Source organism: the organism of the source record quoted next, unplaced genomic scaffold (assembly GCF_019419815.1).
Source record: "Pyrus x bretschneideri cultivar Hongxiangsu unplaced genomic scaffold, Pyrus_bretschneideri_v1 Contig1, whole genome shotgun sequence".
In the NCBI taxonomy this organism is placed as follows: Eukaryota; Viridiplantae; Streptophyta; class Magnoliopsida; order Rosales; family Rosaceae; genus Pyrus; species Pyrus x bretschneideri.
Genome location: NW_025999390.1, coordinates 4,210,028 through 4,233,075, shown reverse-complemented (window position 1 = coordinate 4,233,075; position 23,048 = coordinate 4,210,028). Strand labels below are relative to the sequence as shown.

The 23,048-nt window shown below is 37.0% G+C and overlaps 4 protein-coding genes across 4 annotated transcripts; 3 read left to right on the top strand and 1 right to left on the bottom strand.

The window, feature by feature from the left end:
• Window positions 1–282: 282 nt before the first annotated feature.
• On the top strand, window positions 283–2,998 carry LOC103950751 (metal transporter Nramp2). The gene is made up of 4 exons (XM_009361986.3): window positions 283–985; window positions 1,573–1,709; window positions 1,811–2,463; window positions 2,777–2,998. The coding sequence occupies exons 1-4, from the start codon at window positions 384–386 to the stop codon at window positions 2,996–2,998; spliced, it is 1,614 nt and encodes a 537-aa protein (XP_009360261.2). The 5' UTR covers window positions 283–383.
• Window positions 2,999–6,043: 3,045 nt separating this feature from the next.
• Window positions 6,044–10,097, top strand: LOC103950787 (pumilio homolog 12-like). Its single transcript, XM_048580427.1, has 6 exons — window positions 6,044–7,538; window positions 7,682–7,844; window positions 8,642–8,805; window positions 8,897–9,155; window positions 9,462–9,586; window positions 9,684–10,097. The coding sequence occupies exons 1-5, from the start codon at window positions 6,784–6,786 to the stop codon at window positions 9,576–9,578; spliced, it is 1,458 nt and encodes a 485-aa protein (XP_048436384.1). The 5' UTR covers window positions 6,044–6,783; the 3' UTR covers window positions 9,579–9,586; window positions 9,684–10,097.
• A 721-nt stretch (window positions 10,098–10,818) lies between these two features.
• Window positions 10,819–16,334, top strand: LOC103950779 (aspartic proteinase 36). The gene is made up of 12 exons (XM_048580422.1): window positions 10,819–11,239; window positions 11,336–11,456; window positions 12,081–12,508; window positions 12,607–12,763; window positions 13,045–13,127; window positions 13,230–13,326; window positions 14,086–14,155; window positions 14,340–14,546; window positions 14,740–14,861; window positions 15,281–15,382; window positions 15,481–15,578; window positions 15,852–16,334. The coding sequence occupies exons 1-12, from the start codon at window positions 11,019–11,021 to the stop codon at window positions 16,027–16,029; spliced, it is 1,884 nt and encodes a 627-aa protein (XP_048436379.1). The 5' UTR covers window positions 10,819–11,018; the 3' UTR covers window positions 16,030–16,334.
• Window positions 16,335–18,319: 1,985 nt separating this feature from the next.
• On the bottom strand, window positions 18,320–19,132 carry LOC103950770 (peamaclein). Its single transcript, XM_009362009.3, has 2 exons — window positions 18,955–19,132; window positions 18,320–18,643 (listed from the first exon to the last, which is right to left on the bottom strand). The coding sequence occupies exons 1-2, from the start codon at window positions 19,034–19,036 to the stop codon at window positions 18,459–18,461; spliced, it is 267 nt and encodes an 88-aa protein (XP_009360284.2). The 5' UTR covers window positions 19,037–19,132; the 3' UTR covers window positions 18,320–18,458.
• Between the last annotated feature and the right edge of the window lie 3,916 nt (window positions 19,133–23,048).

Here is a 23,048-nt window from a genome sequence, read left to right as displayed (position 1 = left end):
CTATATAATATGTCTTTTATAAACATAAACTTTAAATTTCATCATTCTGAACTTCGTCGTCCATGAAGTGCAAGAAACAAAAATTAAGTTGATCCCTTGCTTGCTCCCAAACGGCAAAGGTAAAGAGAAACTTCCATGACTACACGTGTCAACCTCCTAATGGCCAGAAAAACAAAATATTCTCTTTTCCACGTCAAAAAGCGACTGTTCAACTCCACAAGCCACAAAATCCGACCCGTCTCACAGTCGGGCCGCAAATCCAACACTGTCCCCAACAGTCCATCCCAACTCAATAATAAAACCCAAAAATAAAATAAAATAAAATAAAAAAACGCCGGTACGGAAGCGTTTCCGTTTCGGTTGACGACTAACGAACAAAAACCATGAGCGCCCAATTGCGCGAACACGACGACGAGTCGTTGAAGCTGCGAGACGACGTCGACGACGACGAAGCTAACCGCCTGCTGCAGCCGCAGTCGCTCTCGCTGTCATCGTCGTCGACATGGGACGACGGCGAGGAGGAGGTGGCCTTCGAGGCGCGGGAGAAGATCCTGATCGTCGACGACGCCGTTGACGACGATTCCACGGCGGTCCCGCCTTTTTCGTGGAAGAAGCTGTGGCTGTTCACCGGTCCGGGTTTTCTGATGAGCATAGCATTTCTAGATCCGGGCAATTTAGAAGGGGATCTCCAGTCGGGCGCAATTGCCGGGTACTCGCTGCTCTGGCTTTTAATGTGGGCCACCGCCATGGGGCTCCTGGTCCAGCTGCTCTCCGCCCGGGTCGGGGTCGCGACGGGTCGGCACTTGGCGGAGCTTTGCAGGGAGGAGTATCCGAAATGGGCTGGGTTGGTGCTCTGGTTCATGGCGGAGCTGGCGTTGATTGGGGCGGATATTCAGGAGGTCATTGGGAGCGCCATTGCGATTCAGATTCTGAGCCATGGGTTCTTGCCACTATGGGCTGGAGTTCTGATTACGGCGTTGGATTGGTTGGTATTTAGTAATTACTTATGTTAATCTCGTTTTAACTCTTGATTTGGGATTTTTGTTATCTCTAATTGTCAAATGCTTGTTGATTTGTTTTTGTATTTTGGGTTTTCTTTACTTAATTATGTTGAAATAAGCGGGTCATTAAGTGGGGTAGTGATTTTTCAGCTTGACTTTTGGTTGAATCTTTAATCTTGTAGCTAATTTTCTATTGATTGAAAAGAACTTATGCTGTTTATTGGGACAATGAGCTGATCAAGTGGCATTGGATTGGAAATTTGGAATCGAGTTAAATTCCAGTTGGTTGGCTTTAATATTCTCTCACAATTAAAACTCAACTTTTTGATGAAAATTCAACTTAATTACAATGAGTAGGGGTTGGTGATTCATGGTTTCGAAGAATTCAATTACTTATCAGTGAAAATTGCAGATATATGAAAGATTTCTTAGTGTTTCGTGGTAAATTTATGTTTCAATTGACAAGTTCATATCTTTTTTTATGGTGAATGGGTATGGGAGTTGGCTGGTTTTGGCCATGTAGGGATAATTCTGTTAACTAGGGTTTTGTGTTTTCTCTTTTGTGCAACAGTTTCATCTTTTTATTTCTTGAGAACTATGGGGTGAGGAAGTTGGAAGCTGTGTTTGCAGTTCTCATAGCAACTATGGGTTTATCGTTTGCCTGGATGTTTGTTGACACAAAACCGAGTGGGAAAGAACTTTTAATGGGTAAAATTGTACTTTATTATGCAAAGTACATGTTGAAATTAGTAAACTATAATACTATGGGGTGTACTGATATGTGTTGATCCACTGCCTCCTCCTCGCAGGTATTGTGGTTCCAAGACTTAGCTCGAAAACAATTCGGCAGGCTGTGGGAGTTGTGGGTTGTGTCATTATGCCACACAATGTATTTTTGCATTCTGCTCTGGTGCAGTCAAGAAATATTGATCCGAACAAGAAAGGACGGGTTCAAGAGGCACTAAACTACTACTCAATTGAGTCATCAATTGCACTTTTGATCTCCTTCATGATCAATTTGTTTGTCACCACTGTTTTTGCGAAGGGATTCTATGGTACGAAACAAGCGGACAGTATAGGACTAGTAAATGCAGGTCAATTTCTTCAGGAGAAGTATGGAGGAGGGCTTTATCCGATTCTTTATATCTGGGGTATTGGGTTATTGGCGGCTGGACAAAGTAGCACAATTACGGGGACGTATGCTGGGCAGTTTATAATGGGAGGATTCCTTAATCTCCGTTTGAAGAAGTGGCTGAGGGCATTGATCACACGGAGTTTTGCAATTGTGCCTACTATAATTGTAGCAATTATTTTTAACAGATCTGAGGCTTCGTTGGATGTTTTGAATGAATGGCTCAATGTCCTTCAGTCGATTCAGATTCCTTTTGCTCTTATTCCACTTCTTACCTTGGTGTCCAAGGAGCAGGTCATGGGGGTCTTTAAGATTGGACCTGTTCTCGAGGTATGTTGTTAACTTCGTTATTCTATCTTTTCGGCCGTACTCTTTATAGCTTTAAGTGAACAGTCATTTCGTTATATAGTTTTTGCTCCATCTATTCAGTAATAAGCAGTCATGATTGATATGGATCTTGGATCGCTCTGAAATCCACAAATTCAGCTTTCATATTTCTTTTGGACTCTAAAGAGAAGACATCTAATCCTATGGTTTTCAGCAGCTCATTTTGCACGCTAAAAAAACATTTACTTTTTGTAATCTGAAAATTGGAGTGATACTAGTTAAGTAAAGCGTTTCATTGACAAGATCTATGTTGCAGAAAGTGGCATGGACTGTGGCTGTTTTGGTGATGGTGATCAATGGCTATCTGTTGTTGGATTTCATCATTTCTGAAGTCAGAGGAGTGCTGTTTGCTCTTGTGGTCTGCAGTGGCACGGCTGCGTATCTAACATTTATCATATATCTTGTTTCACGGAGTGGTGTTCTTCCTTACACTTTTTTCAGTTCACTGTCCAAGAGGCTGGCAGATTCAGGTAGCTGAATCAACATCCACACTAGATTGCAAGAAGCACGGAACTTCTGAGTTGTGCTGCTGCAGACCAAAGCAAGCCAGTTAGGCATGAGGTCTCTGATCTACTCTTTCTGGACTGAAGCATTCTTTCGACATCACGTTCTTTAACCTTGGTGCATATGTTAAAGCGAGTATACAAATTCAGACAACTGAATACCTTTGCAAAATGGAGCTACACAGAGTCATTTTGCACGGGTCGAAATTGAGAACAGCATATTCTTTTTTCCATTAGAGGACGGACAAAGCATCGTTGCAACATTCGGGATGAATTTCCTTCACCCTAACAGATGTAGCTTTCCCCTCTTTTTAAACTCTAGAAATTAGAACGAATTGCTTTGTTATTCTTGAGGTGACAGTTTTATCATATACCATGGTGACGCCGGTAAGTTCTTATACCTCTGAGAGGCTGGGTTAATACAAAATGAGGAAGTGAAGTTTGGACAACTGTTTTTGTATGGTTTTTGTAAATTGATGTGCGAATATAATGACCTTTTAAAAGTTTAGTTTAATAAATTTTATACAGACAAATTTAATCACCTTTTGTAGACCTTAATGAATGGTTTCAAAACTAAATTATCTCTTCCGTACATAATCGATTAAACGATTTCCAAATTTTGCGGGACAATTTTTTATGCTATAATTATGATAACGAAAGTGTTCTGATTACGACATGCATACGATGTGCTCGTGCTAAAATATGGTTAGATCAACAAACAAAAAAACCTTTGCATAACACAAGAAAATTTGAGTAGTTTACTCATAAGTCGTATTTGTATTGTATTTGACTATTCGAGCGTGTAAGTTACATGGGTGAGGCTAGAGTCTACACCTTCCTCAATAAGGTTTTAGCTTGTGGTTCCAACGCAAGGGTGATATAACCTCTCTGAGTTGCGGAACAAATATCTATTGAATATGTCCCACATAAGAGATTTGAGAAAATAAAATACAATATATACGTGTATGATTCTACTTTTAATAACACTGAGATATTTTTGTGATAAAACTCAACACCTAGTAATAGATGATTAAGTTGGGAGAATATCAATGAGGTTAAGAGTGAATCATTGACATGTCTCTCCAAATATTTGACACTATCTAACCCTCTTACTTGTAAGGCTAGAGAGTCCTCTTTGAGAAGACTTCTACACCCTCCTCAAGAAGGTTTTAGCTTGCGGTTCCAATGCAAGGGTACTATAACCTTTCCGAGTTGCAGAACAAATATATGTTGAATATAAGTCCCACGTCAGAGAATTGAGAAAATAAAATACAATATATACGTATATAGTTCTACTTTTAAAAACACTGATATATTTTGTAATAAAACTCAACACCTAGTAATAGATGGTTAAGTTGGAACAATATCGATATGGTTAAGAATAGATTAGTGAAATGTCTCTTTGAATATCTGACAGTATGTAACCCTCTAACCCTTTAGTCAAAAAGTTTTTTCATTTAGTACGATCTAGTCAAGTATGAAGTTTTTCCTCAAATGGTAATGTGAAAACATGAAAATTTTTATTGACTGATAATTTTGGTTGAATTGTGGATGTTCTTACTTATAGTATGATGGGGTTGCAACCGTGCAAGCCGAAAAACAAGGGGAAACATTGTCGATCTTTTTTAAACCCAATAGAAAGCAAGCAGTTTGGTGTGTGGTAAATAAGGACCAATGAATGATTGTTTGAAATGAAATGATCAGTTTTAAGCAGCAAACAACGGTTTTGTAGATCGACAGACCGATTGCAGGAGGGTCTCAATTTGACACTTGGTATGCGGACTGCATCTTTAAACACAACCATATTGTAAAACTCAACATTTGACATGCCTAGAAGAATTCTACATGAGGCAAATTGTTAAGATCTGATGCTAGATATCCCGCCGATTCTATATGATCTCAAAATTTTATAGGTCTCAGCACTTTACAAAAACAATAAAAAAGAGTTAGTACGTCTAGTCTTACTCATACTTAATAATTCAACTTTTACCTTGAATTTTGTATTACCAAACTTGATACGCACAACACATCATTGCATTAGAGACCAACAACATCGCACAAATCAATGTGATAAATCAATAAATACAAGAGACACCAACGTTTTATTTTTACTTCCGATTTCATCTCGACTTTTTTCACATGAAGTGAGACCTATAACATCAAAAATATGTAGAATCCATTCTGTCACTGGCATTAGTCTTTGGACTACCAAGTTGAAAAGTAAGCAGTACATGCAATAATTCCTCTGAACAACATGAACATCAATTACTCACAGCTTATAAGACTCACTGCCGTACCAAGTCTTTTATCATTGGAAATTGACTCAGAAAACGTACCCGAGAGGCCTATATTTTCGTCTTATTTCAAGAAAGAATGTGAGACAAACTACTAGTACTACTGTGCGTATAGCTTCAGTCAAAGATCGGAAGCATGATGATTCATTATTTAATTTTCAAGGCTCTTAAAGCGGTTTATTTTATTTTATTTTATTTTTTATATATGGACTGGAAAAATTGTTGATGGCCATTTTGTTTCTTTTATAGCGTTTTTGTCAAATGCGGTTTGTATGTATACATATTTATTGAGAAGGATATCAGGTAGCTAAACAGATAATTATGCTTGTCACATGTGGTTTACAGTTGCAAACTTTGCTCTATGCTTGTGACATTTCATTTTATCTTTATTATAAATTTCGTCGATCAATTGGTCATTGTGGGTTATGGCTAAGTCCCTAGCCAGTAATTTTTTTTTGTTTATTTTTATTATTATTTATTAATGAAAATAGTGAAAAGGAGGCGGTGTAATAAACTAATGATCGTCAACCATCCGGGGAGGGTATGCGTTCAAGCAGAGCCTAGAAAGGGAAAAAGATCATTTTCTTAGGGATGGATTTTGCGATCGTGATCATTTATCGTATATTATGCAATCAATTTTCGTTAAGTAGTATTTATATTTAATTTAAAATTTAAAAATTTTAAAAAATTTATGATCACACGATATACGATTAACAATGACGATCACAAGATCCTAAGATGACCATTCTTTTATGTCTGACACTTTATATGCAACAGTTCTTGCTGTCAACCGGTTAAAAGCACCCCAACTTTTCTCTCAAACTTTTCATACCTCCCCACAAACGTACTCGAAAAGCTCTCTTATTTTTCTCTCTTCTTTCGCACACAAATTTAAAAAATAAAAAAAACTTTTCATACCTCCCCACAAACGTACTCGAAAAGCTCTCTTATTTTTCTCTCTTCTTTCGCACACAAATTTAAAAAATAAAAAAATAAAAACAAACAAACGAACATACACAGAAAGAATGAAATTCACAAAGAAAGAAAGTACAAGGCCTTCAAAGTACAATGATCCTATTGGTCAATGAGACCCCAATATTTTTTAATATTTTATTTTGGGGACCAATGTTTGAGGTGACAGACATACGCCGCGTACACGGAGAGAAAGAGAGAGATATGGCCACTTTTTTCTCTTCCTGTTCACGCTTTCTCTCTCGCATGAAAACTTTCCATAAGTTGCATGCAAACTCACACCCCTGTTGAAACTCTCTCACTTCCCATTTCAGTCTCTCACTGGTCAAGCTTTTTCCCCTTTTTTTTTCAATTGCCCCCCAATTAAAAATCTTCCTCTCTCCCCCATCGCAATTTCAGAATCCCCCACTCTCTCAAAAAACCTCCGAAAGTTCGAAGCTTTTTTTCTCTGTCAAGACTCCAGAGTCGGAATCTCATCCCTGTTGAGGCGGAGAATGGATGGTTTTCGGTGCTTCCCGGAAACGAAGTCGCTTTGGGCTCCGGAATTTTCGTCGTCGGAATGTGTGCCCGGAAGCTCATCGTCGCAGAACCACATTGGGGGAGAATCCCATTCTGATCAAACCCTGGAGGCTGCCTTTTCTCGCCTAAATGTGTCAGCTTTCAGCCGCCAGCAGCCGCGGATTTCTGGCATTGACGGCGGCGATCACAGTAATGGGTCTGCGCTGAACTACCCATCAAGCGATCACGGATATAGCGGCGGAAATTCGTTGCCTTTTGGCGGCGGAGAGTCGTTACAGAGTGCTCTGAGCTTGCAGAAGGGCGGGGATGGGGTTTTTGGGAACCTTGGTCTTGAAAATTGCTGGGTGGACTCTGATATTACTAATGGCTCGAATGGCTTTGTTCCCAATCAAGATTGCTGGGTGCATTCTGACATTGCTGGGTTTCGTGAAACACTGGATCGGTTGTCGTTGGCTGATTTGCGCGGAAAAATTGCTGCTTTGGCCAAGGAGCAGTACGGCTGTCGTTTTCTGCAGAAAACAATGGATGTTGCACCGAACAGGGATGTGATTGATTTGATATTCTTGGAGGTTATGGAAAATGTGGTCGTTTTGATGCTTGACCCTCACGGGAACTATGTCGTCCAGAAGCTTGTGGAGGTTTGCAATGAAGAGCAGAGGACCCGTATGCTTTCGAAGTTGATAATGGAGAGTCATACGTCACTGGTTTGTATTGCCCTGGACAATCGCGGGTATGGTCTGTGTAAATGCTCTTAACCACTTAAGTTACAAGTCCGTTGCGTTGTTGTTTGTACATGTGTTGGTAATTGTTCTAACTTTTAAGATTGCTGACCAAATAATTGTTTGGTAATTGTTCCTATCTTTCTTGTGACAGGACTCGCACTGTACAGAAATTGTTGCGGTATGTTACTAACCAAGAGCAAGTGTCGCTGATTATGGGAGCTCTGAGCCCTGGTGCCGCTGTGTTGAGTAAGAACAGCAACGGCCAACATGTGATCGAATATTGCCTAGAGAATTTTTCTGAGGAAGACAGCAGGGTAATGTTCTTGTCTTGTTTACGCCATTTGTAACCATCTTTGTATTTTATTATGCTAGTCTTACATGCTTGATGTTTGCTAGTTCTGCTCGTGTCTCTTTCGTGATCATTAGGTTGCACGAATCCATGATTAGTACTTACTCTTGATCATTAAGGTTATGATTTTAAGCCGATTTACAGCTTGTGAAAAGATGCAACTTTAGCTTATTAGCTTTCGAAAGCAGGAAACTATCATCCATGTACCTAATGTTATTTGTAATTGGCTATTATTGGTTGTGATTCATTCAAACAAAGGGCGTGATACATCCATTTGGAAGTAGTTTTTAACTGCAGATGGGACTCGATTCGTGCCTTGCTTCAATCCTAATTGAACAACCACAATTTTGGGCTTTTTATTTCTAAATATGTCGGCGAAGCACATGACTGTTATATCCTTGAATCACATGATGGAGTCTTGTAATTGAAGGTTACGTAGATTGTTAGGTTCGATAGATGATCTTTATTTTTCATAGTTATATCAACGGTTTTCACCTGAAGATCTGTCCCACTCCCAAAACATATTGCGTTCCACATCATATTTTCACATCCAACGTTTGTGTTTTAAAATTTCTTCATAACCGTAACTAGTAAGGGACATGCATGTCACTTGCAGATACAAGATTTAGTAATCAACAAGCACCAATCTTTCCATATTGCTTAAAACATCATTTTAGAAGCTCTTTGTAACTAGCTATTGAATCCACTCTACCTAGGTACAGGACATGATATCTTGAGTTTCTGGCACATTTTCTTTGGCAGGGTCTTCTATGTGTGGTGGCTATTAACTGTTCGACGATTGGGAAGGACAAAAGTGGCTGTTGTGTGCTACAAAAGTGCGTTGAGCACTCTAGCGGTGAAAATAGAGAACGCCTGGTTAATGCTATCATAGGGAAAGCAACAGTACTTGCAGTAGATCGCTACGGGTTTGTTCCTATGAAACTTCATCCTTAACTTTTTTAACATATCGCTCTGGATCTTTGCTTAATGTTTTCCGTTATTTTCCTGATACCCTAGAAACTACGTGGTGCAACATTTACTGGGTTTGAGGATCCCGCGAATCACACAAAACCTTTTGAGACAACTTCAAGGCAGTTATATTTCTATGTCGTTGAATAAGTACGGGAGTTGCGTTGTGGAGAAATGCTTGTCTGAGTCAAGCGAAGAACAATCTTCACAGATTATATTTGAGTTGGTTACCAACCCAAATGTGTCAATGCTTCTTGTTCACCAGTATGGGAACTTTGTCATCCAGACAGCACTCGAGGTTTCTAAGGTTAGATCATCTGGGAACCTTAATTACATATGAATTTAGTGTCAGTAAGGTGGACTGCATTTGGATGTTTTTACTTGCCCGTATTGTTCATTTTACTTGTAAAAGTAATTAGCTAAGCTCCGTCTCTAGACTTTTTTTGGGTGCATATATGGTCACCATGTAAAGGAGGGGGTGAAATTATCAACTTATGATCCCTGTAGCTGTGAAATTATCTTTTGATATGTCCATTTTGTCTTTGAAGCCTAGACAATTTTGATTAAGTTTCAATTGTGTGGTTTTCGAATCTCATTTATTGCACAAGAACAGGGTATCTACCATGAAGCTCTACTAAATCTGGTTGGTTTATACTCCGACTTCTTGCGTGGCAATTCTTATGGAAGAAAGGTACTAGCTCGGCATGAGAGGTGCCTGCGGCATAAATAGACAAGCAAGTAAGAAATTGCATTTCTAGGGTGTCCGTTGCGTTGGTTTCATTTTTCTGTCCCAAACTGAAACGTCGAGGGATTGATCTCTTTCGCTATCTTGTAGGGTTTCTTCCGCCTACATTTCCAGGTCACATTTGTAGGTAGGGGTGCAAGGGTTCGTTAATTGGAACAGTGAAAATATATGCGTGTGGATATCTGCAGCCGGTTAGGAGCTAACTTTAGTTTTTGTAATATCGAAATCCTGTCCAGAGGGGATCATAGAGCGATGTAGAGTTGAGTGATCCTCCAACTGTTTTGTGTTGGGGAAATAGGTTTTTATGTTGTGATCGCTCCCACAGTTGATTGTTGTACTCTGTCATGTCAACTGGGAAGGCAATAGCTATGAAGAAATTATTCTGAATTAACTCTGCAGTAATTTTCTTTTCTTTTATCCATGTAAAATAGTAAAAGTTAAAACAATGTAATAGTATGTGTTCTTGCTGCTAAAAGTTTCAGTTTCAGATGCTATTTATATTTACATAGGGAAATGTTTATTCACAATTCTGGATGGAATATTGTTCAGTAATTTTTTTAAGGAATCACTTGATAAAGATTTAGTTTCTATTTTCAGAGCTGATTTTCACATTTTTTTTTTTAGTTTCTTATGAATCTCTTTTTGTTTTTTGTCATTGGATATGAATTAAGTAATTCAATTGAAAACAACAGTGACGGTAGGAGGAGAAAAAGCGTTGTTAATTATTTTCCTACATAGTACAAAGAAGACTTGAAAAATGTTACTTTTGTTGCAGCATTTGATTTGTGTAAATTCTAATAAATCATTATTAGAATTTATAATATTTTTAAATAATTTCTTGACCGTAATGTATTACTTAAAATGGACCTTCGTTATTTTATAAATAAAGTATAATTTCCTGATTGTAATCTATTAATTGAAAGGTTAGAATTCTCGTTTCTTACTACCGTAAGTAATACATAGTTTTTTGATTGTATTGTATTACTTGAAAAAATATTTGTTCATATTTTCTTATTACAATAAATAAAGACGGTAAAAAATCACACCATTCACCAATTCTCTCTTTTTATCTCTGCTTGCCGCCCCTCTTCCTCTGTCATTCAACAGTTAAATAAGCTTACAACAATTTTTCCTTTCTATTAAGAAAATATTTTATAGAGAAAACGAATAAAATTTTTGAGTCTAAACATAATTGAGAAGATTTCTGGCATTTGCCAGCAAACATTCCAATGCAAACTGCAAAGGTATTTATTTTTTCCGTTGACCTTGACCCAAAATTATCTTCAAATCGCCGCCAATTCCGCCACCCAAATATAAAAAGTAAATTCAGGTCCAGAGAAATTCCATTTGTGAAGCACTGCGTGTGAACCGTGCGACCACGGAGGACTAAAGTCCTCTACGCCTCCGTCGTAGTAGGCAGCAGCCATGGCTCGGCAGACCTCTTTCCTTCTCATCTACTCCCTGCTGCTGAACCTCTGCGGCGCGTTTGCTTCACTCTCCGACGATCACCGCCGTCCGATGATCCTCCCTCTCCATCTCTCGTCTCCCAAATCCAATTGGCACCACCGGCGACCCGACGGCCGGCGGCTCCAGAGATCCGTGCCCAACGCCCACATGAGGCTATACGACGATCTTCTCGCCAACGGGTTTGACTTTCCTCCCAAATTTCCCAAATTTTATAGCTTTTGATATTTCGAATTATGTGTTGATTGGAAGGTTCTGGAACTTGGAATTGGAAACAGGTACTACACGACGCGGGTGTGGATTGGGACGCCGCCGCAGCAATTCGCGCTGATCGTGGATACGGGAAGTACAGTGACTTATGTGCCTTGCTTTGGCTGTGAACAGTGTGGTATTCATCAGGTTCGGCTTCATTTCCGTGCTTAATTCTAGTTATTAGTCGTTAAGTCTGCAATTAAGTTTTGCCTGTCTATCATACAGTAATATATTTTAGTTTTTTCAATTTTATATACCTCTAGTTTGGGATGCTATCCGAATAATGTTAATTGCAGCCAAGAAATGTTAGTGTGGGGTTTAGGATTGACTTCAGCTGTTTGGAGCGATAAAAGCTCAATAATTGTTGTTTACTATTCTTGATTGAAATTCAGTATAAAGTTTAGTATGCTTCTTAAGATTAAGAAGGTAGGGAGTAACACAATGCGAATCACATTCGTTAGTTTAGCTGTAGTCTAGTAATGTGTTCAGTTTTTTTTTTCCATGTGCTAAAAGCATGAAAGAATCGGAGAATTGTTTTCGGATTTCCAGAATTAAAAATAGAACTTCACCAAATGGGTTCTTATTTCTTTTTTTGTTTGGAGCTGAACAAATCCTGTTTTCCTACTCCTTTTGTCAATCATTCTGCATAGGTAGAGGGTTTATTCACCTTGTGTGTTGAAGTCCTAACTAACTGCTTGCAGATTCTCCGTATGTTTGGATATATTTGAATTAACTCATTTGTATCGAAGCTAAATTGGTTTTGTTATGCAGGACCCCAGGTTCCAGCCTGATTTATCTAGTACATATCAACCTGTGAAGTGCAGTATCAATTGTAACTGTGACAAGAAAGAAGCTCAATGCACTTATGAGCGGCGGTATGCTGAGATGAGCTCTAGTAGTGGGGTGCTTGGTGAGGACGTCATTTCATTTGGTAACGAGAGTGTGCTTGTGCCCCAGCGTGCTGTTTTTGGTTGTGAAAATGTTGAAACTGGTGATCTTTACAGTCAACGTGCTGATGGAATTATCGGTTTGGGTCGTGGTCAACTTAGTGTAATGGATCAACTTGTTGACAAGGGTGTTATTAGTGATTCATTCTCATTATGCTACGGAGGGATGGGTGTAGGAGGGGGTGCCATGGTTCTTGGCGGGATGAAATCTCCCCCTGATATGGTATTTGCTCACTCAGATCGCTTTCGCAGGTGCAGACTTTTATATTACCAATAAATTCAAACTTATTTTCATGAAGAATGTATTTTGTGCATCTCACACATATACTCTAGCTTTTGGATTGAAACAGTCCATATTACAACATTGACCTGAAGAAAATACATGTGGCCGGAAAACCTTTGAAGTTAAATCCCAAGATCTTTAATGGCAATCATGGAACTGTATTGGATAGTGGAACTACTTATGCGTACCTTCCAAAGGATGCTTTTCATGCGTTTAAGGATGCTGTAAGTCTTCATCTTTTGAGTTTCTTCCTCTGTTTTAATACTTCTAAAATCTAGCTGATCCTGATACCTATGAAAAGGTCAAGGGTTTTTTCCTTTTCTTTTTCTGACTAGAAAAGTAAATGGAAAAGGTGATTTATTGTTTACTTAAGAGGAAAAAAATTGAACTATTTACCTGAGAAAATGATTTAAGGGAGGTATTTCAGTTTGCTGTCATCTATTTACCAGACGCCCTTTTTTAACCATAAAGTAATGGTAAATCTTTTTGGTTGGCAAATGTGCAGATTAAGAGGCAAATTCAGTCCCTCAAGCAAATCCATGGTCCTGACCCAAGTTACCAAGATATTTGTTTTTCAGGAGCTGGAAGGTAATTCCTGTAGAAAACTTGCAGAGCTTGAGGTTTGCATGTCTTGATTTACTAATTGACTTAATTCTTTATCTGAAAGTTTAACACGGAATTGTGCTTTAGGGATGTCACACAACTGTCAAAAGTTTTTCCACAGGTTGATATGGTATTTGGCAATGGGCAGAAGTTATCACTGTCTCCAGAGAATTACCTGTTCCCGGTAACTTGATTATTTACTGTTCTTGAGCATGTATTTTTTAAATTATTATTGTAGTAAGGCCTGGTTTGGTACCGAGGTAATTCTGAAAAAAGCTGGTATCAAAAAAAGCTGGGAGTTGTTTTTGTGTGTTGGTAAACATTCAGCTTCAGTGTTTTTTCACAGTTTTTGGGTGAAAAAAAAAGCAAAAAACAAGAATTTGCAAAACCCAGCTTTGAAAAACCGATTTTTTTCACGTCTGTTTTACATAAAAGTTTGTCAAACACTGTAATACTGTTTTTTTTTTTTTTTTTTTTCAAAGGCACTTTTACAAAAAAGTTTACCAAACACTCTGATACTTTATTTTACAGCTGTGTATTCTCACAGCACAGCAGAAACAGTTTTTTTTTTTAAAGCACAGCAGAAGCAGCTTTATTTCACAGCTGATTTAAGATGGTTCTGAGGCTGTATATTTGGCTTCCATAATTCGAAGTCTTATCTATAATCTATAATATTGTTAAGACTAAGAGAATTCTCTTGTCAATCACCCCATAGGAAAAATCAAATATTCTATTATTTAAATATTTTGATACTGGGTTCAAAAGTTTAGAATAGTGTGATAATTTTGTTTTGCCTCGTTTCTACATTGCATTTTCTCTCTCCACTATAACTCTGGTTGTGTTGCACTAACATTGTGTGTCTTATTACTTTTATTTCACAATACACACACCCATTTTGATGCATTGTTTTTCTCTTTGTTTGGCTTGTTCCCTTGTTCCACAGCATACAAAGGTTGGTGGTGCTTATTGCCTGGGGATTTTTGAAAATAGCGAGGATACTACTCTTTTAGGAGGTTAGTGGTTGCAAAATCACTCTATATCAGATGGTTTGGTATTGTTTTACAAATCTTTTGTACAACCACATATTGCATACACACTCGAAATATATGCCCTCCTCCTTATATGTCCCAAACAGGTCCCAGCATTTACACAACTGCAAGTGGAGGTAGCTTGACTATATGTTTGTTGATTGTACAGGAATCATTGCGCGTAATACTCTTGTGACTTATGACCGGAAAAATGATAGGATTGGCTTTTGGAAAACTAATTGTTCTGAACTATGGAAGAAATTGAATTATAGTAATGCCCCGCCTCCAGCACCTTTAGCTTCTGATGGCCGGAATATGAGTGTAGAAATTTCTCCTAACATTGCCCCAGGTGGATTGCCTGAAACACTTCTTCCAGGTAGAGTTAGTTTTTCTGTCAAATGTTCTAATGACCTTTATGATGCTTGATGTACAATTTCTTAGTCTGACATTTTGATGTTAGGTTCTCATTTTTTCTCCAATTTAACATTTTTAGTTATAATTTCAATTGTTTTGATATGATGCAACTTTTTCAATTGTTTTGGTTGACATCTCAGATGTTTGATGTTTAGGTGAACTTCAAATAGGGCTAATAAGTTTCGATATGATGCTTAGCATCAATAACAGTATGAAACCCAACCTCACAGAACTCGCAGATTCTATTGCTCATGAGCTGGAAGTTGATATTTCGCTGGTATAGTTTAGCTATGTTATCTTGGACTTGAGAGTAGTTTTTTGTTTTGTTTTTACGGGGGTCCTGCATGATTGGCATGGGTTGGGTCTGGGTCGCCCTAACCATGTAGCATCTTGTTTTACCAAGGCTCGACTGTGCTTATCTCAAGTATGATTCTGGACCTGTGACTAAAGAGTCAAGATAAAATTATTCCCCCTTCTCCCACGTGCCATAATATTTAAAATTAGAGGTCTTTCTTAATTGTGCGGATTTCACCGTTGTCATTTCGTCAAATAAATGCTTGAGCTTGGGGTCATTGATCTTGGTAACATACTCTAGCCCAACCGATTGCCACCCTTGGTGATCTTTAATACCTGTTCTTACTGTGTGCTAGTATATCTTCGATTACTTTACTAACCACAATGTTAACTCTTCTTCAGGTTCGCTTAATGAACTACACCCATACAGGAAGTGATTTTGTCGTTAGATGGACAATCTTCCCTGCTGAATCTGCAACTGGCTTTTCTACTGCAAGAGCAACGGTAATAAATCTTCTGTTGCTGGATAACATGTACTTACAATTGGATTTTTTTCCATCTGCTGACTAGAATGTTGACTTAATCCTTATTCAATATTGCAGGGCATAATTCTACGCTTAAAGGAGCATCATATGCAGCTTCCCCAGAAATTTGGAAGTTATCAGTTGGTCAAAGTGAAAGCTGAGCCTCGAAAGAAGCGGTATGCTACTTCACCTGGTTTTCTCTCATCCTTTTCTTTTCTCGCTCTCTAAAATTGCTCCTCACTAAATTAAGTGTCTGGTTTTGGAAATTTGATTTTGTTGATTTCATTATCCAGTTTTCATAATGATAGCCTCATGGACGTTTGTCTTTGCCGTACTTGATTTTCTGTTTCCTTTCATGTTTCTTTATCCTGTTTAGCTATCGAATTTTGCTAGAGTTTTACGCGAAGATTGTTTCGTTGTTAAAATTGGACTGTGTTGGAGAATCGCAGGTCGTGGTGGAATCAACACTCTTTGGTGGTGGTAGTTGGATCTATAATTACCTCAGTTGTCGGATTATTAGCATTAGGGACATGGCTGGTTAGGAAGTATAGATTGCAAGAGATCGTTTCGTACGAGCCTGTTGGTGCCAGTGCCGTTGTTCCTGAGCAAGAGCTTCAACCGCTTTGATAGTAAATTCGTACCAGTGTAGTTAGAATTTCTTTGACTCTGGAGATTCCGATATTGGGCAGCTCCGAAACCAATACACACACACGGGGGGCATTGAATCCGAACATTCGGAGGAGATGAGATCTGCAATCCCTCTGTTACTCAATTACTGTGCAATAGAATTTCGGTATAGGAAAGTGGAAAGACAAATAGGTGATAGAAAACTTGGATAAAATATTTTTCATTTTACTTGTATGTACATATAAAATTACTCTTCAAACTTTCAGCTAATTTTTATATAAATTGTCCTTTCGGCTTCGGTTCAACGGTAAATCCATGGATTTTCATGATCAATGCTTGGATTTAACTTTTAAGTCAAAGAAATAAATAAGGATGTGCAACGGAAGAAAAGAGGTGTTCGAAAATCACTTCACGTAAATAGAAATACATTGAAGAAATGAGAGATGGAAGTATCATAGAAAGAGGGTGGGTGGGATGTGGAAAAACAGTATATAAAATTGTACATAGCTAACAAGTCATGTCGTAAATGGTTTGCGCTCTTAAAGATGTGTTGTCACACACATCTCATAACACAAACCATATGAGTTGCATTGCATTAACTTTACGGATCATTTTGTTGTACCAAAGACATACTTATGGCGGGAATAAACGTGAGAGACAAAACCCACCAGCAATGACATTGTTTTACGTCTAAAAGTGGCAGCCACAGCTGGATACCGTCCTCGAGGGGGCGAGGGGAGTTGCAATGCTAGCTGCAAAGCAACAACTGGAACCTAATAAGTAGACCGCAAGTAATGTTCGCAATCCTTTTTTTTTTTTTTTTTTTTTTCTGGAAGGGGACATTAAATTTGTAGATAAAATTTTACAAACTAAATGATATAGAAGTTGATTGAATTATTATTTAAGTGTTAATTAATGTGCTTATTGTCTATCAGTGATAATCATTTAGTTTACAAGTTTAGTTTACTTAGCATTACTCTTTCCGAAAATAAGAAAAGAGTGTTGAAAGAAAATATGAGAGAGTGGAAACTACTTCTGATACAAAATTAGGTTCGAAATTGGTTCACTTCGTTGATAAAGGTGACGTAAATATCTTAGTACTACATAACAATAATTGATACATGAAATTGAATTATTGAGATTGAAAATTGAAGATCGGTATAAATAGTTGTGGAAATCAAATCTAATCGCTAAAAGTAAAACACCCATAGCATTGAATGACACGTACCATTGAAGCCACACCCACTATAAATTACTAGGAATTCATTGAATGTGTGAGAGACTAAAAAAATTGAATCAAATAATCTAATTAGTTGGATGATCCGATCATTCAATAATAACTCTTAACGTCGTTCATTGTTACTTCAATTACATAGATGTTGACATCGTCTCTATATATTTACGTGACGGGGAATTGAGGCCATGGCATCATGTTACTTTGTGTGAGCAGAAATTGTTTTGACGAGAACAAGTCGGTAACAAGCTGGGCCTTGCAAGTACATATGACGTGGCAGAATACCAATCGAAGTGTCAACTGGGTCTCTTGGAGTAGGGGATGGGGGAGAGAGATTTTCTCCTGATCTCTTCCACTAAGATCATCTGATCAAATGATTCGGACCTTCTAAATTTCATTTAATGGTAAAAAATTATCACAGTTTTAAAGATGTCAAAACAAGTAAACCGTTAGATTAAATTTGAAAATCCGGATCACTTAATCCGATGATTCTAGTAGAAGAGGATCTCTTTCGGAGAGGGGGGCTTATGCATGACAAATGGCCTCTGAAGAGATGAGACGTACTATGTATGCATGTGAAATTGTTATCTGTCAACCTCTCCTACAAAATATTTTTCTTTGTCAACCAATATTGTATAATCTCTTCTCCATCCTCCACCAGAGATCCACCCGCATCTCCCTCCTCTGTATGAATATGGAAGGTTTCACCATCATTGTGTCGTTCCAATTCAATAATACACTATCATATACATTGTATTTTAGAATTGAAACATTTCGTGAAAATAAATTCATTCATATAAGTTGTTATCCCTTCGTATATGAGTTGTGATCAATTTTATACAATATTTCAACGTTATGTACAAAAAAACAATATTACTAAAGCAAGAGACTTGAACTCAGATCTTGAATGCATAAATAAATGGTTTTAACTGGCTTAATGTTAAAATTTGTTAGGAACGTTATTAGTGCTTGCTTACAATGGCGGAGTTGTTACATTCTTGCTAAATGATTACTGAAATATCATTAATCTTTGAAAAGAATGAAATACACCTTAAATTGGTACAACCTCCACTTTATTAATATATAAAAGTTACAATAATATCGACTTTCGTTAATATTTTGTAGGGTACCTCCGATCCCAGGCACAAATGCATACCAACATCATCACAAATGACCACAAAAGAAAATGAATCAATTAAGGGCACTTGTCCTTGCCCTTGGAGTTTTTGAGGTCCCTATAGCAAGGGCACTCGTCCTTGTTCCCATAAGTCCCCGATGGAACGCAGTGACATTTCTCACAACAGATTCCACAGTACTTCAAGCACCTTTCCTTGTATCCAGCTTTTGAACATCTCACCCCACACTTCGAGTCACAAAATGCTGCAAAATTCATGCAAATAGGTAGGTTAATTAGAACACCATATATATATATATATCACATAATTAGTTTCAACGAATTTACATTCTAAACTACTTTACTCTATAGAAGAGTACTCTAACTCGACTGTAAGAAAGCAAACACATTATCCTGACTAATTAACCTAACTCAAATTTGCCATATATTCCTAGTTTTAGAAACAAATTAAGAGAGGAAAGAAAAATGAAAGAAGAATATTATGAACTCTAGAGAAACATGGTTAATTAATTACACAAAAAGAGTAGCTAGTTGAAAAAAAAAGTAAGGATCGTACGAGAACCAGCCATTGATGCCTCAAAGAAAGAGGAGCTGAGGACAAGGCAAACAAGCATGAAGGTTGCAAAGACGGGCTTCATTTTTGCCAAGAAGAAGATGAGAGGTTGAAGATGGAAAGATTAGAAATCTGGCGGGCAATGGAAACCTTTTTGTGAGTGTATGGTGCTTTAGATGTGAGAAATGAGGGGTATTTATAGTAGGAGGGGTAGGTAAAAAGGATAGGAATGTATAATATTTATGCAGTTTAAATTAAATATCAGAGAATAGTTGTTTACAAGCAAATTTACAGAGGAGATCATTGCTTCAACGTAAGAATAAAATACATAGGAGATTAATTTTAGATAATGAATCTATTAAGGTGGTTATTGAGATTGTTCACGGTCAATTCTTTTGGTGAAATTTTTTCATTAAATTGAAGAAACTACCATGTGTGAGGTTGATTTGAATACTCTCAATTTAACAGAAATTTCTCATAGAAGAACTAAAATAATTGACGATGAATAACTTCAAAAACTACTTTTATGGACTTTGAATCTCAGATATCATAATGGATAAAAAAGAATTTCGTAAAAAGGATTCTCAATGTTCTAGAGTGTACTATAATTTTCATAAAAAGAAGAAGGGGATTGAGAAGGCAGCTGGAAAGGAGTGCATCTAGCTCCGGAAAGAACAAAAACGAAGAATTTAGTCAGTTTAATGTTGACCAAAAGTCAATGTTAAATGTTTTTACATTTGCCCATGGCTCTTTCAACATGGCATTTGATTAGATTGGCACGAAAGTGGACTCAGGTGCCAAATAATTATGCAAGCTACAAAACGCGTTTTGTATCTTTCACTAAAATAGACTGATGGCTAAAGGGTCTATATCCAATAACGTTTTACAAAATAATTATTGAAAAACTATTCTGTAAAACAAAAAACGACAAATAGAATTTTGTATTTATGTGATTTGAAAATGTGTCTAATATTGTAGTTCGAGAATGATTTCAGAAAATAAAAACATTGAAAACACTACTATTACCAAATATCAATATATATATATATATATATATGTGTAACTTTATGTTTGGTAGCAGTGATGATGAGACAATGAAGAATGTGATGGTGGTGGCGACAACATTAGTGATAAAATCATGTCATATATGATTTTATTTTTTATTAGAACTCTTAACTTTGTTTTATAATGTATCTTTTATTTTCTATTATTTTGAATCTGTTTTTAAAAACAGAGAAAACATCGATCGGATATTCTACAAAACTCAAGCTAAACATTGTTTTTTAATATATTTTCACAATCTACCAAACACATTTTTCACCCGTTTTTGTATCTTAGAAACAAAAAACTTTTTTGCAAAAAGTTAACGATAGTCCCTAAATAACAAAGAAGGTTGTAGGCAAAGGGCAAAGAGTGGTTTACATATGCACTAAGTTGTATGATCAAATATGTGTAAGTGACCATCAGATATTAATGCATTTTGTATTAGTGGACGATTACTCATGAACTTGTGGGCGTCTTTTTTTACACTTACTGATACGAACACATAATACCTAAGTTGCCTAAACTGTAAACCAACCACTTTGTTGACAACTAAGAAATTCTAGATGGATTTAGAATTAGAACACCGTAGATCTCCAAGTCTAAAGTTGAAATAAAACACAGAGCCAAAACTTTAGCCTTTTAGTGAATGTGTATAATGCCCACTACCACCAAAGGAGGATGGTCGGTCCCGTCATTTGCCATTTTTACTTTTAACGTGCTTTCTCTCGTGACATGTCGTTCCAACATTGCCCATCACCAAACACCAAGTCAAGTACATTGCAAACCATATTTTGGTTTATCTTCCTTAATTTCAACAAAAATTCTAATCCATTAAATTTTAAGTCAATGTCAATAAAGAATCTCCAAGCTTCCATGTTGCATCATTTAGCTGGCATGATGCTGACTTTTGTGGGCTTACGACAAAATTTAGGAAATTTTTTTGAAATGTTTGTATCTATTTTTTAATTTGTCATATAAATTAAAATTTTAAGCAATTTGTCATACTAATTTTTTGAAATCATCAATTTGTCATCTCACCCTACATCCGTTAAGTTTTCCATTAAAAATAAGTCATGTGCCTAGCACATTACTTGTGTTCAAAATTATTTCTGTCATTTTAACACCCCACTTCCTTCTATTAAGTTGCATTTGATCAATTATTTTTAGGGTGTTCGGTTTAGCATGTTATGAAATCAAATTTTATATGGGCTCTATAATATAAGAAACGAGTTAAGGTTTGGTGCCAGAAAATGGATTTGTAGATGCATATACGTTGCTCGAACACAACGATCTGGATGAATACCCTCGAACACAAAATTTAAGAGTTTTATTAAAGAAAAGTAAAGAACTTGTAAAAAATCTTAAATGACGGAAATAATCTTGAACAGAAGTCATGTGCCTTGCACATGACTTATTTTGGATGGAAAACTTAACGGAGTTAGAGTGAGATGACAAATTGATGATTTTATAAAGTTGGTGTGACAAATTGCTTAACATTTTAGTTTATATGACAAATTGGAAAATATGTACAAGTTCATATAACATTTTAAAAATTTTCCCTAAAACTTATGTTGATTAGAAGTTGCACATAACAAAATATAACTTATGTAAAGCGGTTTCATTTTTTATTGTATCGTCATTTTATAATAAAATCTCATGCACGGTGGACAAGTAAGTTACCAAGGGCAATCCCTGACCAACACAAACTAAAATGTTGTATTTTGTTCAGACTATTACGAGCTGGTCTCACACGATTGTCTTTGATTGTTTTATATGATCTATCAGACGTAAGATCTGCTCCTTGGAAAGAAGCAAAGAAGCTTTTTTGGTTAGGCTTCATTGGTATTGCTCATGTACTTAATAGGAGTTTGAATCACAAGACACAAATGTGAGATGATGTAATATCCATCGATTAAAGGTACGTTGTAGCTTGTAAGTAGAGATGTTTTAATGGCAGTTTCCTCACCAACACGGTTTAAATTTCGAATGCGTGTGGGCTGTGTTGTCCATGCCCTTAAGACGACAGAAATCGTTGTCAAAATATCGAGGAAGGTCCGAAGCAGGCAAAGGCCTGACCGGGATTCTTGCCTACTGGCATCCAGCGGAGCTGGAGCCCATGAGAATATTAGCTTCGGGCCCAACAAGTTATGCATATCGTTAATAATTAACGAGATCACAATTAGATGGACAATCGTCTCGAACTCTACATTTTTAAGTCCTTAAAAAGAGCCTCAAATTGGGTTCAATATTGTTTTTTTTTTAATACGTAAATTGGAGTTCAATTCCAAGCTCGTTTAAATAATTTAAGCGAAGTTTTCTCTTTTGATGCGAGATAACTCTTAACGTGTCTTTTCAAGTCAATCAAACTAAGAACTTAACACGTTTACAATGTACATTAAATAATGATAAGATACTGGATTAATATGTTGAGATACAATGAACGAAGGATAGGGAACCACCGCCTAAACCATGGACAACGAAAGTATTAATTGATTGTGAAATGTTGTTGTCTTTGATAGTTGCCTCACTTCCATGCGAAATGAATGACCACCAAAAACCACAAAATCTCTGGTGGTCCGAAAATGTACGTGCCAAATTGTACGTCCTAAGTAAATGGGTCGTCCTCAACCCATATCAACTAGAATAATTTATACTTAATGGATTCACCACATAGTGTTTTTTGTTCAACATTGCATTGTTATGTTCAAGTTTTTCTCTCCATGACAATGATTTACTAAACCGGAAAGCCACATAGCAACAAACTCATTCTCTATAAGTTGCTCTTCATATCAAAGTTCGGTTTGATGTTAAAAAATGGGGCACTCATAGGAGAGATTTTTCAATGTGTCTGAAATACGGAACGGTACTTAAATACAAGTGAAAAGAAGATTATTTTTTTTTTCAAATGTCCCTTCACTAATATAATGACATATGATGTATGTGCTCGTGTTCTGAATATTGTTGAAAAGCTGTCATCATTGCCATTTAAAACCATGATATTATGGCAATTGATGCATAAGAACATCATTAATGGTTGCATGGGGGCGGTCTTC